Source organism: Corvus hawaiiensis, assembly GCF_020740725.1.
Source record: "Corvus hawaiiensis isolate bCorHaw1 chromosome 34 unlocalized genomic scaffold, bCorHaw1.pri.cur SUPER_34a, whole genome shotgun sequence".
In the NCBI taxonomy this organism is placed as follows: domain Eukaryota; kingdom Metazoa; phylum Chordata; class Aves; order Passeriformes; family Corvidae; genus Corvus; species Corvus hawaiiensis.
Window position 1 is genome coordinate 86172 of NW_025963255.1, and position 14190 is coordinate 100361.

Below are 14190 nucleotides of genomic sequence, written 5' to 3' on the forward strand. Positions count from 1 at the left end.
GGTCTGTTGTGCCGGTTTAGGACCGTACTGGAATCCGTGGGGTCGTACGGGATCCGTGGGGCCATACCGGGATCCGTGGGGCCATAGCGGGATCTGTTGTGCCGGTTTAGGGCCGTACCGGGGCTCTGTTGTGCTGTTCTAGGGCCACATCGCGGTCTCTGGGACCCCCCCAGCCCCACCACGGCGGCCCCGCTCCCCTCAGCGCAAGGGGGCGGAGCCTCCCGCGCTCCCGCCCCCTCCGCTCTCTCAGCCAATCAGCGCCGAGCCGCCTTCGCGCCCCGCGCCGCCGCCACGCTCGCGCCGCCCCCGCGCCTCCCGCTCCCTTCCCGCGCACGCGCAGAGGCCCCGCCGGCGCCGCTGCCCCCTCTCGCCCCGCCCCTTTCCTCTCTGCGCCTGCGCGTTGGGCCGCCGGCCGCGGGCTCGCGCGCTTCGCGCTCCGCCCCCCCTCCCGCCCCCCCCCCCGTATAAATAGCGCGCCCCCCGCGCGCGCCCCCCTCAGACCCCCCGCGCCCCCCCGCGCCGCGAGGAGCCGCCGCTGCCGCCATTATGGGGGTGAGCGGGACCGCGCCGCGCCTGGGGGGGTGGCTCGGCCTGAGGGGAAAGAGAGCGGGGTGGGGCCTGCGAGGCCGCCGCTGAGCGGATTTGGGGCCGCCTGGGAAGGTGGAGGGTCGCCGCGAAGGGATACGGGAGTTCTGCGAGGGAATTCGGGGTCGTCTGAGAGGGTGGGGGGTCGCCGCGAGGCCTTACGGGGGATTCTCTGAGGGGGTTTGGGGCCGTCTGAGAGGATGGGGGGGCTCTTTGGGGTGATACAGGGCTACCGTGAGGGGATCTGGGGTTCTGTGAGGGGACTGGGGGCTCCTATGCGGAGGTTTGGGACTTTCCGTCAGATTTTGGGGTTGTCTGAGGTAGTTTGGGGCTCTTAGGAGGATGCTTGTGTCTCTACGAGGGGTCTGGATGCTGCTATGAGGAAATTTGGGACGTTTGGGGGCTATCTGAGGTTGTTGGGGCTTCTGTGAGGGTCTTAGAACCTTTCCTGGGAATTTGAGGTTCCCACGAAGAAATGTGGGATCTTCTGAGTGGGTTTGGGGCTATTATAGGGGATTTGGGGGTCTGGGGGCTGTGTGGAGAGGGTTGCTCAGGACTAGAGAGGATCTGAGGGGGGAATTTGGGGCTGTTCAGGGGGTTTGGGGGTCTCCAAGCTGGGTTTGGGGCTGTGCTCCCCCAGACACCTCCCATGAACCCCAACTGCTGGGAAATCTCCACGTTCTCCCCCCCAAAATGACCCAAACCTGGACGTTTTAGTGACCGTATCCCAGCCAGCAGCAGGTGGTGGCTGCTCCAACCCCCCAAAAAACACCTTAATTCCCACCAAAACTACCGACAGGTGTATTTTGGGGGGACACTCACCCTGTCCCCCTCCCCAACCTGCTGCTTTTCCTGTAAAATCCTCGTTTTTGGGTGCGCTTCTTTTACTTTTGGTGGAGCTGAAGCTCAGGAGTCCCAGTCCCGCTTAGACTGGGGATTTGGAGGGATCCCAGCAGGATCCTTCATTTTGGGGTAAAATCACCCACATTTGGCTTATTCCTTGTGCCGGACTCCTCAAATTCCGGGGAAAAACACTAAAAGTGGCAATTTTATGTGGCCGCTGCTTGGTGTCACCTCCTCGTCCCACCTAAAACCTCCAATATTTTGGGGCAAAACCCCTTCAAACTGGATCACCCCAGCAGCATCACTCCCACACGGATATGACAAATTTAACACTGGTTTTATCCCCAAAACCCCTTTTCCCTCCAAAGATTTTGGGACAACTCCCCTCTCCTCACCTACAACTCCGCATCGGTGCCGTTTGACGAGCGCAAATTTTGGGGGCAAAACTTTTGGGATTGCTGGCGGGTGGGGCTTTGGCGCCGGTTGGAATCACCGGGATTTGGTGCGAATTCCCGGGGTTTTGGTGCGTTTTTTTCCCCCCCGAGGAAGTCGAGCAAAGCCAAGGAGAAGAAGCAGCGGCGGCTGGAGGAGCGCGCGGCCATGGCCGCTGTCTGCGCCAAGGTCGAGGCCGCCAACAAAGTGAGTGTGGAAAACAAAAAAAACGGGAGGAAAAACCCCGGAATCGGTGAACAACCCCGCCACGGCCCCGCTGGCTCTCGGCCGCTCTTTGGTCTCTTCCAGCTCCAAGATCCCCCTCGAAGCCTTCCCGGTGTTCAAGAAGTACGACAGGAACGGGTGAGTGCTGGCGCTCCCCGGCGTCCCTGAGGCGCTTCCTGGCGTTCCCGGGGGTCTTTGAGGGGGGTTCCCGGTGTCCCTCAGGTGGTTCCTGCTGCTGCTGCCTGTTCTGGGGCTCCCAGGTGGTTCCCAGTGTCCCCAAGGTCATCTCCTGGTGTCCCTGAAGTGGTTCCTGGTGTTTCCAGGACCTTTGAGGCCATTCCCGGTGTCCCCGAGGGCCATTCCCGGTGCCTCTGACACATTTCCAGTGTCCCCGAGGTTGTTCCCAGTATCCCTGGTGTGTTCCCGGTGTCCCCCAGCCCCGTTCCCGGTGTCACCACCGTGTCCCCTCCGGCCTGTCCCGCAGCCTGAACGTGTCCATCGAGTGCCGCCGCGTGTCCGGCCTGGAGCCGTCCACCCTCGACTGGGCCTTCGAGCTGACCAAGGCCAACATGCAGACGCTGTGAGTGTCCCCTGGCCCTGCCACCACCCCCGCTGTCACACTCGGCTCCCCCCCGATCCCAAACCCCCCCCAGGAGGTGCTGCTGGCAGGATTTCCAGGGCGTTCAGCACCCGGAACTCGGGAGGGAGGAATCGCATCCCCGAAATCATGGTGGCGGTTGGCTTTGCTCCCAAAATTCTGGGGTTTGTCCTCACGAAATCTGGGGGGAATCCAGCAACTGATGGCTTCCCCTACCCCAAAATGGGTGGATTCTCCCATCCTGCAATCACCGGGATTTGACTTTTCCCCCTGGTGATTTCCTGGGATTCAGATTTCCCACCTCAATTCTTGCCACGATTTCCCCCAAATCCCCGATTTTCTTCTCCACCCCAATCCCCCCTTTTTTTTTTTTTTTTTTTTGCCCCAAACCCCATTTTTTTCCCCCCAGCCCCATTTCTTTGCCCCAAATCCCATCCTTTGCCCCCGATGCAGGTACGAGCAGAGCGAGTGGGGCTGGAAGGAGCGGGAGAAGCGGGAGGAGCTGCGGGACGAGCGTGCCTGGTACCCTCGTGGCCCGCGAGGCCGGCGCCGGCCCCGTCGCCTTCTCCCACTTCCGCTTCGACGTCGAGTGCGGGCGACGAGGTCCTGTACTGGTGAGCGCCGGGTTTGGGGCGAAATCCGCCGGATTCGGGGCTTTTCGTGGTGCCTGAGAGGTTCTCTGGGCTCTGTCCCGCAGCTACGAGGTGCAGCTGGAGAGCCGAGTGCGGCGGCGAGGGCTGGGCAAGTTCCTGCTGCAGATCCTGCAGCTCGTGGCCAACAGGTGACAGCGGGCTCGGGGCAGAAACGGGGCCGGGGTTTTGGGGGAAAATAGGGGGGTTTGGGGGCGGGGGTTGGGGGTGAAGCTGGGGCTGGTTTTGAGGTGGAATTGGGGCAGTTTGGGGGTGAAATTGGGGCTGTTTGGGGGTGAAATTGAGGCTATTTTTGAGGTAAAACCAGAGTAGTTTGGGGGTGAAATTGGGGCAGTTTGGGGGTGAAATTGGGGCTGTTTTTGAGGTAAAACTGGGGCAGTTTGGGGGTGAAATTGGGGCTGTATTTGGGGTAAAAACCGGGGCAGTTTGGGGGTGAAACCGGGGCTGTATTTGGGGTAAAACCGGGGCAGTTTGGGGGTGAAACTGGGGCTGTATTTGGGGTAAAACCGGGGCAGTTTGGGGATGAAACTGGGGCTGTTTTTGAGGTAAAACCGGGGCAGTTTGGGGGTGAAATTGGGGCTGTTTTTGAGGTAAAACCGGGGCAGTTTGGGGGTGAAATTGGGGGCTGTTTTTGAGGTAATACCAGGGCACTTTGGAGGTGAAACTGGGGCTGTATTTGGGGTGAAACTGGGGCTGTATTTGGGGTGAAACTGGGGCTGTATTTGGGGTGAAACCGGGGCAGTTTGGGGGTGAAATTGGGGCAGTTTGGGAGTTAAACTGGGGGTGTTTGGGGGTGAAATTGGGGCTGTTTTTGAGGTAAAACTGGGCAGTTTGGAGGTGAAACTGGGGCTGTATTTGGGGTGAAATTGGGGCAGTTTGGGGATGAAACCGGGGCAGTTTTGGGGTGTAATCGGGGCCGTATTTGGGATGAAATCGGGACAGTTTTGGGGTGAAATCGGGACAGTTTTGGGGTGAAATCGGGACAGGTTGGGGATGAAACCGGGGCAGTTGTGGGGCGAAGCAGGGCTGTATTTGGGGGTGAAACCGGGGCAGTTGTGGAGTGAAACCGGGGCAGTTGTGGGGATGAAACCGGGGCAGTTGTGGGTGTAACCGGGGCAGTTTGGGGGTGAAACCGGGGCAGTTGTGGGGGTGTAACCGGGGCAGTTTTTGGGGTGAAACCGGGGCAGGTTGGGGGTGTAACCGGGGCAGTTGTGGGGTGTAACCGGGGCAGGTTGGGGGTGTAACCGGGGCAGTTTTGGGGTGAAACCGGGGCAGGTTAGGGGTGTAACCGGGGCAGTTTGGGGGTGTAACCGGGGCAAGTTTTGGGGATGAAACCGGGGCAGTTTGGGGGTGTAACCGGGGCAGTTGTGGGGTGAAACCGGGGCAGTTGTGGGGTGAAACCGGGGCAGGTTGGGGGTGTAACCGGGGCAGGTTGGGGAACCGGGGCAGTTTGGGGGTGTAACCGGGGCAGGTTGGGGGTGAAACCGGGGCAGTTTGGGGGTGTAACCGGGCAGTTTGGGGGTGAAACCGGGGCAGGTTGGGGGTGTAACCGGGGCAGTTTGGGGGTGAAACCGGGGCAGTTTGGGGGTGTAACCGGGGCAGGTTGGGGGTGAAACCGGGGCAGTTTGGGGGTGAAACCGGGGCAGTTTGGGGGTGAAACCGGGGCAGTTGTGGGGTGAAACCGGGGGCAGTTGTGGGGTGTAACCGGGGCAGTTGTGGGATGAAACCGGGGCAGGTTGGGGGTGAAACCGGGGCAGGTTGGGGGTGAAACCGGGGCAGGTTGGGGGTGTAACCGGGGCAGTTTGGGGGTGTAACCGGGGCAGTTGTGGGGCTCGGCGGCGCCGTTTCCGAGGTGAAACCGAGCGCTCCGGGGCCGTGCCCCCCGTGCCCCCCGTGCCCCCAGCACGCAGATGAAGAAGGTGATGCTGACCGTGTTCAAGCACAACCACGGCGCCTACCAGTTCTTCCGCGAGGCGCTGCAGTAAGTGCTGCCCGCCCCAAAACCGCCCGATTTGCCCCCAAATCCCCGCCGGGAGGTAACAGCTGTGGCACGACTGTCGTTGCAGTGGCCGGGGCCGGGCGCCGCGGGCAGGCGGGGCAGGGGCGGCGACAGAGGTGGGTGCTCGGGACCCCCCCCCTCGGGACCCCCCCCTCGGCGCCACGACCCCAAATGGGGGGGGGAGACACCCAGGCTTGGAGGAGGGGGGAGAAACCCCTCTGTGGAAGGGTTTGAGAGCCCTTTTCGGGGCAGATTTGCCTTTTTCTGGGACTTTTAAGCCCTTTTTAGGGGAGATTTGCCCTTTTTGGGGGAGATTTGCCCTTTTCTGGCATTTTTAAGCCCTTTTTGGGGGAAGATTTGCCTTTTTCTGGGACTTTTAAGCCCTTTTTAGGGGAGATTTGCCCTTTTTGGGGGAGATTTGCCCTTTTCTGGCATTTTTAAGCCCTTTTTGGGGGAAGATTTGCCTTTTTCTGGGACTTTTAAGCCCTCTTGGGGGAAGATTTGCCTTTTTTTGGAACTTTTAAGCCCTTTTTAGGGAAGATTTGCCTTTTTCTGGCATTTTTAAGCCCTTTCTGGGCAAGATTTGCCTTTGTCTGGGATTTTTAAGCCCTTTTAAGGGAAGATTTGCCTTTTTCTGGGATTCTTAAGCCCTTTTTGGGGGAGATTTGCCCTTTTCTGGCATTTTTAAGCCCTTTTGGGGGAGATTTGCCTTTTTCTGGGACTTCTAAGCCCTTTTTAGGGAAGATTTGCCCTTTCCGGGGAAGATTTGCCTTTTTCTGGGATTCTTAAGCCCTTTCCGGGGAAGATTTGCCCTTTTCTGGCATTTTTAAGCCCTTTTTGGGGGAGATTTGCCCTTTTCTGGCATTTTTAAGCCCTTTCTGGGCAAGATTTGCCTTTTTCTGGCATTTTTAAGCCCTTTTGGGGGAAGATTTGCTTTTTCCTGGCATTTTTAAGCCCTTCCAGTCTCTTTTTTTTGCAGGTGGTTTTACTGCCGGTTTTTTAGGGGCATTTTGAACCCTTTTTTGCTTTTCTTAGCCCATTTAGGGCTGTGATTTCCAGGTGTTTGATTTTCCAAAGGTTTTTCCCTCTCCTGGGTGTTTTTAAACCAAAGCTTTTGCCCTTTTCTGTATTTATTTGGAACCATTTTTTCGCTGTTTTGCTCCTTTTCGGGGGGGAATTTCAAGCTCATTTTAGGTTTTTTTTTGTCCCATTTCTGAGGAGTCTTTTTTTAACCCTTTGCTCGTTTTTTAAACACATTTTTGGGTGGTTTTGCTCTTTTCCTGAGTGTTTTTAAACCCATTTTTCAGGGTTGTAACCACTTTCCCAAGTCCTTTTCCCCTGCTTCCTTTTCATCATTTTTAATCCCTTTTCCCAAAACTTTTCCCCTTTTCCCATCACTTTTCCCAACCTGCTCCTCCTTCTGTTTCCCATAACCCGATTCTGCCACTTTTTAATCCAAATTTTGAGAGAATTTTTAAGCCGTTTCCCGTTCTTCCATTTTTCCATTTTCTGGGGGTTTTCAACCCATTTCCCCGGGGCTTTAACCCCCCCTTTCCCAGGCAGTTTTTAACCCCTTTTCCTGGCATTTTGGGGCCGTTTTTACCCTTTTTTGGGGCAGTTTTTACCCTTTATTTGGGGCAGTTTTTACCCTTTATTTGGGGCCGTTTTTACCCTTTTTTTGGGGCCCTTTTTTTGGGGCTGTTTTTTGCCCTTTTTTTGAGCCGTTTTTACCCTTTCTTTGGGCCGTTTTGCCCTTTTTTTTTGGGCCGTTTTTGCCCTTTTTTTTTGGGCCGTTTTTGCCCTTTTTTTTGGGCCGGTTTTACCCTTTTTTGGGGCCGTTTTTACCCTTTTTTTGGGGCTGTTTTTGCCCTTTTTTTGAGCCGTTTTTACCCTTTCTTTGGGCCATTTTTGCCCTATTTTTTGGGCCGTTTTTGCCCTTTTTTTTGGGCCGTTTTTGCCCTTTTTTTTGGGCCGGTTTTACCCTTTTTTGGGGCCGTTTTTACCCTTTTTTTGGGGCTGTTTTTGCCCTTTTTTTGAGCCGTTTTTACCCTTTCTTTGGGCCATTTTTGCCCTATTTTTTGGGCCGTTTTTGCCCTTTTTTTTGGGCCGGTTTTACCCTTTTTTGGGCCGGTTTTACCCTTTTTTTGGGTGCTCCCCCCCTCCAGCCTTTCCCCCGCTCCTTCCCTCCCCCTGCCAGCTTGGGGGGTGACACTGGGGGGGTTCGGGGGTGACTCAGGGGGATCCGGGGGGGGGTTTAGGGTGACCCCCCGTGCCCCCCTGTCCCCCCAGGTTCGAGGTGGACGCCACCTCCCCCAGCGTGTCCGGCTGCTGCGGGGACGACTCCTCCTACGAGATCCTGAGCCGCAGCACCAGGTTCGGGGACCCCCACCCCGGGGGGGGGCCCTGCGCCGGCTGCTGCCACTGAGCCCCCAAAAACCCCCCAAAAAAACGCCCCCCGGGGCCCGCGGGGGACCCCCCGAACTGGGAACAGAATCCCCCCTCCGCGCCTCTCCTGGCCGGGGAAAAGGCGGGCGCTGCGGCTGCCAGGGGATTTTCGCCCGTTCCTTTGTACCTTGGCTTTGTTTTATCAGCGGTTTTCTTTGTACGCGGGGAAATAAATAATGAGGAAACTTTAATTAAAGGCTCGTGGTGCTGCGGGGGGCGTGGCCTGGGGTGGTTATGTTAATGAGGGGGCGTGGTCAGGAAACGGCAGCGTCTTCACGGAGCGCGCCGGAAGTGACGTCACAGCAGCGCCGCCGCCGCCATGCCGCCCGCCGCTCTCGCCGCCCGCTCCCTCCTGCGCTCCGCGCTCCGGCCCGGCCCGGCCCCGCGCGGCCTCGTCTCGGGGGCCTCCGCAGCACCCCCTGGGCCTGGCGGTGAGCGCGGGCGGCGCGGGGCGGGCGCGGGCGGTGACCTTGGGGAGGGGGAGGCGGCGGCGGCGGCGGCACTAACGGCGCTGTGCCCGCAGGAGAGCGCCGTGGGCTTCGTGGCCATGTTCGTCTCCTTCCTCGGCCCCGCCGCCTGGGTGCTCGCGCACTTCGACGACTACAAGAAACGGGAGTGAAGCCCGCGGGCCCGACCGCCGCCGCTCCGGACCAACCCCGCCGGGACCAGCGGGGAGCGCCGGGACCACCGGGGATGGCCGGGACCAGCGGGGATCGCAGCCCCCCCCCAGGAGCCTCCCCGTCCCCCCCGCCCCAATAAAGGCCGCGGATTTCCGCCCTCTGCCGCTCTCTGTCGGGTCCCGCCGCGCCGGAACGCGGGTGTGACGTCAGCGATGGCGTCACGGGGGGGGCACTGAGAAAGCCGCCGGTTAACGGAGGGGGCCGGTTGCTAAGGGCGGGGCCTGTTGCTAGGGGCGGACCCAGACCGCCCAAATCGTCTCCGGGGCGGGGTTTGTTGCTGGGGGCGGGGCTCCGCCGGTAGCGGGGCTCCGTGGGCGGGGTCTGTGGGGCGGCGGAACCGCGGCTCCCGGTCCGGTTTGGGGCCGGGGCCGCTTCGTTCCGGCCCTTCCCGAGCCGCGGCCCCGTTGCCATGGGCGTGGCCTGTTGCTATGGGGGCCCGTTGCCATGGGCGTGGCCTGTCGCTATGGGCGTGGTCACCAAGCTCCGTCCCCTTCGGGGCGTGGCCTCTCTCCGTTCCCTCCCGGAAGCGCCGGGGTTCCTGTTCCGGGCTCCGGCGGCACTTCCGGCGGAAGCGACGTGGCGGTGACGTCAGCGCGGCCGAGGGTCCCGGTGGCGGCGTCCGGCCCGGCCCGAGCCCGCGGTGAGGGGCGGCGGGGGGCGGGGCGGGGCGGGGCCGGGACCCCCCCCTCGGCCCGGCCGGGAGCTCCCGGGGGGGGCCCGGGGGGGGTCCCGGAGCTCTGGGGGGGTCCGGTGTGCGGGGGGTGCCCCGGTGGTTCCCGCGGGTCCCGGGCCGGGGGTCCCGGTGTGACCCCCCCCGGTGGCCCCCGCAGCCGCAGGCGATGAGCCCCGATGCAGGCGCGGCGCCGGCTCGGCCTTAGGCAGCGGGAGCCGGGCGTGTACCTGGGGCCCCCCCAGACTCAGGCCGTGCCCCCCCCGGAGCCCCCGCCCGCCGACGTCATGTCGTGTCGCGACAGGACCCAGGAGTTCCTCTTCGCCTGCAAATCGCTTCAGGCCGGCAGGTGGGCGGGGCGGGGGGGACACCCCCGGGACCCCCCCTCCGGGACCCCCCCGTGCCCCCACCCTTCACACCCGGGGGTCTCCCCATTTTCCCTTCCCGGCCTCACCCGGGGGTTCCCCCCTTCCCCCCTCCGGGGGTCCCCAAATCCCCCCCCTTCCCCCTCCGGGGGTCCCCAAATCCCCCCCCTTTTCCCCTCTGAGGGTCCCCAAATTCCCCCCCTTTCCCCCTCCGGGGTCCCCAAATTCCCCCCTTTCCCCCTCCGAGGGTCCCCAAATCCCCCCCTTTCCCCCTCCGAGGGTCCCCAAATCCCCCCCCTTTTCCCCCTCTGAGGGTCCCCAAATCCCCCCCTTTCCCCCTCCGAGGGTCCCCAAATCCCCCCCCTTTTCCCCCTCTGAGGGTCCCCAAATTCCCCCCTTTCCCCCTCCGGGGGTCCCCAAATTCCCCCCTTTTCCCCCTCCGAGGGTCCCCAAATCCCCCCCCTTTCCCCCTCCGGGGGTCCCCAAATCCCCCCCTTTCCCCCTCCGGGGGTCCCAAATTCCCCCCTTTCCCCCTCCGGGGGTCCCCAAATCTCCCCCTTCCCCTCCTAGCCTCCTTGGGGGTCCCCCACCGCCCCCCACCCCAATGGGGGTCCCGCTGTGTCCCCTCCCCCTCCCCCCAGCCCGTTCACCCCCTTTCCTTGTCTCCCCTGCTCCCCCCCCGCCCCCCCCTCACTCTGAGGTCCCCCCCAACCCCGGGGGTCCCCCTGACCCCCCTGTTCTCCCCCCCCCCCAGGATGGGGGGCTCCAGCCCGGCAGAGCAGCCCCCGGCCCAGAGCAGCCCCCGGCCCCGGGCGGCAGCGCAGCGAGTTCAGCCTCATGGCCAAGTGAGGAGGGGGCTCGGGGGGGTCCCGGGGGGGGATGGGAGGGGCTGGGGGTCCCCAGAAATGGGGGTCTCCAGGTGGGGGGGGGGGGGGGGGGGGATGGGAGGGGGTTGGAACCCTCAGAAACAGCGGGGTGGGGTCCCCGGGGGGGAGTTTGGGGGGACAGGAGGGGGGTGGGGTCCCTGGGAATTGGGGTTTGGGGGTCCCCAGGTGTTGGGGTGGGGGCTCTGGGACCCCCCCCATCCCTGACAGCCCCATCCCCCCCCCTCAGGCGCATCGGGAAGGACCTGAGCAACACCTTCGCCAAGCTGGAGAAGCTGACCATCCGTGAGTGGGGGTCCTGGGGGGGCTGGGGGCGTCTGGGGGTCCTGGGGGGGGCTGGGGAGGTCTGGGTGAAGTCTGGGGGTCCTGCGGGGGGGTCCTGGGGGGGTCTGGGTGAAGTCTGGGGGTCCTGCGGGGGGGTCTGGGGGTCCTGGGGGGGAGTCTGGGGGTCCTGGGGGGGAGTCTGGGGGGGGGGTCTGGGGATCCTGGAGAGGGGTCTGGGGGTCCTGGGGAGGGGGTCTGGGGGTCCTGGAAGGAGTCTGGGGGTTCTGGGTGAGGTCTGGGGGTCCTGGGGAGGTCTGGGGGTTCTGGGAGAGGTCTGCGGATCCTGTGGAAGTCTGAGGGTCCTGGGGAGGGGTCTGGGGATCCTGGGGGGGATCCTGGGAGGAGTCTGGGGGTCCTAGAGGAGGTCTGGGGGTCCTAGAGGGGGTCCTGGGGGCTCGCTGACCTCCCCCCGCAGTGGCCAAGCGGAAGTCGCTGTTCGACGACAAATCCGTGGAGATCGAGGAGCTCACCTACATCATCAAACAGGTGCGGGAGGGAGGGGGCAGGGGGCACCCCGGCAGCGCTTTTTGGGGTGCCCTGACCCTTTCTGGGGTGCCCTGACCCTTTCTGGGGTGCCCCTGACCCTTTCTGGGGTGCCCTGACCCTTTTTGGGGTGCCCTGACCCTTTCTGGGGTGCCCCTGACCCTTTCTGGGGTGTCCCTGACCCTTTTTGGGGTACCCTGACCTTTTTTTGGGGTGCCCCTGACCCTTTCTGGGGTGTCCCTGACCCTTTTTGGGGTGCCCTGACCCTTTTTGGGGTGCCCTGACTCTTTCTAGGGTGTCCCTGACCCTTTTTGGGGTGCCCCTGACCCTTTTTGGGATGCCCCTGACCCTTTCTGGGATGCCCCTGACCCTTTTCTGGGGTGCCCTGACCCTTTTTGGGGTACCCCGACCCTTTCTGGGATGCCCCTGACCCTTCCTGGGGTGCCCCTGACCCCTTTTTGAGGTCCCCTGACCCTTTCTGGGATGCCCCTGACCCCTTTCTGGGGGTACCCTGACCCTTTCTGGGGTACTTCTGACCCTTTTCTGGGGTACCCCGACCCTTTCTGGGGTACTTCTGACCCTTTCTGGGGTGCCCCTGACCCTTTCTGGGGTACCCCTGACCTTTTCTGGGATACCCCCGACCCTTTTTGAGGTACCCCGACCCTTTTTGAAGCACCTCTGACCCTTCCTGCCCCGTCCCCAGGACATCAGCAGCCTCAACAAGCAGATCGCGCAGCTGCAGGAGCTGGTGCGGGCGCGGGGGGGGCCCGGCCGGGCGCCACGGCCAGAGCCACTCCAACACCGTGGTGGTGTCCCTGCAGGTGGGGCCGGGCCGGGGGGGGGTCCGGGGGGGCCCAGAGCCCCCTGCCCATCCCCCCCCCACCGCCTGACCCCCCCCCCGTTCCCCTCCCCAGTCCAAACTGGCCTCGATGTCCAACGACTTCAAGTCGGTGCTGGAGGTGCGGACGGAGGTGAGCGCTGCGGCCCACCGCTCCTCCCTCCTTCCCTTCTTTCCTTCTTCCTTTCCTCTTTTGCTCTCATTTTTCTTCTTTTTCTCCTTTTTTCCTTTGTTTTTTCCCCCTTTCGTTTTTTTGCTTTTACGCTTTCTGTTTTTTTCCGGTTTTCCTCCCTTCTCTCTGGCCCTTTTTTTTCCCTTTTTTTTTCCCTTTTTCTCTCTTTTTTTCCTTTTCCCTTTTTTTGTCTCACCACTTTTTTCTCCTCTTCTTCCAACTCCTTTTATTTCCTCTTTTTCCCCCATTTCCTCCTCTTTCTTTCCTTCTTTTTCCCCCTTTTTCCCGCATTTTTTCCTCCCTTTTTCCCCCCATTCTCCCCTCTCTTTTTCCTCTCTTTTTCCCCCATTCTCCCCCATTTTTCCCCTTTTCCCCCATCCTCCCCCATTTTTTCCTCTCTTTTTCCCCCCATCCTCCCCCATTTTTTCGCCTTTTTCCCCCATTTTCCCCCCCATTCTCCCCTCTCTTTTTCCCCCATTCTGCCCCATTTTTTCCCCTTTTTCTCCCATTCTCCCCTCTCTTTTCCCCTTTTTCCCCCCATTCTCCCCTCTCTTTTCCCCCATTCTTCCCCATTTTTTCCCCTCTTTTTCCCCATTTTTCCCCCTCTTTTTCCCCTTTTTCCCCCATTCTCCTCTCTTTTCCCCCATTCTCCCGCATTCCCAATCTTTTTCCCTCTTCTCTCCCCTCTCTTCCCTCCATTTTTCTCCCTTTTTTCCTTCTTTCTCCCCCCCATTTTTTTCCCATTTCCGCCCCATTTTCTCCCCCTTTCCCTCCCATTTTTTCCCCATTTTCTCCCCCATTTCCCTCCCATTTTCTCCCCATTTCCCCCCATTTCTCCCCATTTCCCTCCCCTTTCCCCCCATTTCCCTCCCCTTTCCCCCCATTTTCCCCCCATTTCCCCCCCATTTTCTCCCCATTTCTCCCCCTTTTCCCCCCATTTTCTCCCCATTTCCCCCCCACTTCCCCCCCATTTCCCCTCCATTTCTCCCCATTTTCTCCCCATTTCTCCCCCATTTTCCCCCATTTCTCCCCCTTTCCCCCCCATTTCCCCCCATTTTCTCCCCATTTCCCCCCCACTTCCCCCCCATTTCCCCCCATTTTCTCCCCGTTTCCCCCATTTCCCCCCCATTTCTCCCCCATTTCCCCCCCATTTCCCCCCCATTTCCCCCCATTTTCTCCCCGTTTTCCCCGTTTCCCCCCCATTTCTCCCCCTGTTTCCCCCCCATTTCTCCCCATTTCCCCCCCATTTCCCCCCATTTTCTCCCCGTTTTCCCCGTTTCCTCCCCATTTCTCCCCCCATTTCTCCCCCATTTCCCCCCCATTTCCCCCCATTTCTCCCCCATTTCTCCCCATTTCCCCCCCATTTCCCCCCATTTTCTCCCCGTTTTCCCCGTTTCCTCCCCATTTCTCCCCATTTCTCCCCATTTCCCCCCCATTTCCCCCCATTTTCTCCCCATTTCTCCCCCATTTCTCCCCCATTTCTCCCCCATTTCTCCCCCATTTTCTCCCCATTTCCCCCCCCATTTCCCCCCATTTTCTCCCCGTTTCCCCCCCGTTTTCCCCCCCCAGAACCTGAAGCAGCAGCGGAGCCGTCGGGAACATTTCTCCCGCGCCCCCGTCTCCGCCCTGGCCGCCAACAACCTCGGTGAGCGCCGGCATCGGGGCTGGGCGAGGGGGAATTTGGGGGGGCTCCTTCCCTCACCGCCCCCTGCCCCCCCAGGCAGCCCGGCCGTGCTCCAGGACGAGCCCCAGCGCTCGGGGGCCGTGGCCATCGACATGGACAGCAGGGCCAGCCACCAGCTCCAGCTCCTGGACGAGCAGGTGGGCAGGGGGGAAAAAAAAACAACCCCAAACCAAACAAAAACCCCACCGAAAAAAAGAGCTTTGAAGGATTTTTGTCAGCCCCAACGCCACCCTTGGCTGCCCCACAGGATTCCTACATCCAGAGCCGGGCGGACACGATGCAGAACATCGAGTCCACCATCGTGGAGCTGGGC

General features: G+C 61.3%; 3 protein-coding genes across 3 annotated transcripts; all 3 read left to right on the forward strand.

Annotated features, from left to right (window-relative positions):
* Positions 1-517: 517 nt before the first annotated feature.
* On the forward strand, positions 518-7847 carry NAA40 (N-alpha-acetyltransferase 40, NatD catalytic subunit). Its single transcript, XM_048293125.1, is given in 10 exon segments — positions 518-551; positions 1971-2073; positions 2177-2223; positions 2570-2665; positions 3137-3209; positions 3211-3276; positions 3278-3297; positions 3381-3464; positions 5237-5314; positions 7622-7847. Coding segments are annotated over 10 exon segments (708 nt in total). The 5' UTR covers positions 518-546; the 3' UTR covers positions 7758-7847.
* Positions 7848-7989: 142 nt separating this feature from the next.
* On the forward strand, positions 7990-8554 carry LOC125320710 (cytochrome c oxidase subunit 8A, mitochondrial; the record flags this gene model as incomplete). The annotated part of the gene is made up of 2 exons (XM_048293115.1): positions 7990-8208; positions 8301-8554. Coding segments are annotated over 2 exons (315 nt in total), but the record flags the coding sequence as incomplete, so codon positions are not given.
* A 259-nt stretch (positions 8555-8813) lies between these two features.
* STX5 (syntaxin 5) lies at positions 8814-14187 on the forward strand (the record flags this gene model as incomplete). The annotated part of the gene is given in 11 exon segments (XM_048293116.1): positions 8814-9097; positions 9288-9476; positions 10247-10337; positions 10606-10661; positions 11116-11186; positions 11887-11955; positions 11957-12004; positions 12098-12154; positions 13763-13838; positions 13914-14014; positions 14125-14187. Coding segments are annotated over 11 exon segments (1017 nt in total), but the record flags the coding sequence as incomplete, so codon positions are not given.
* Positions 14188-14190: the final 3 nt, after the last annotated feature.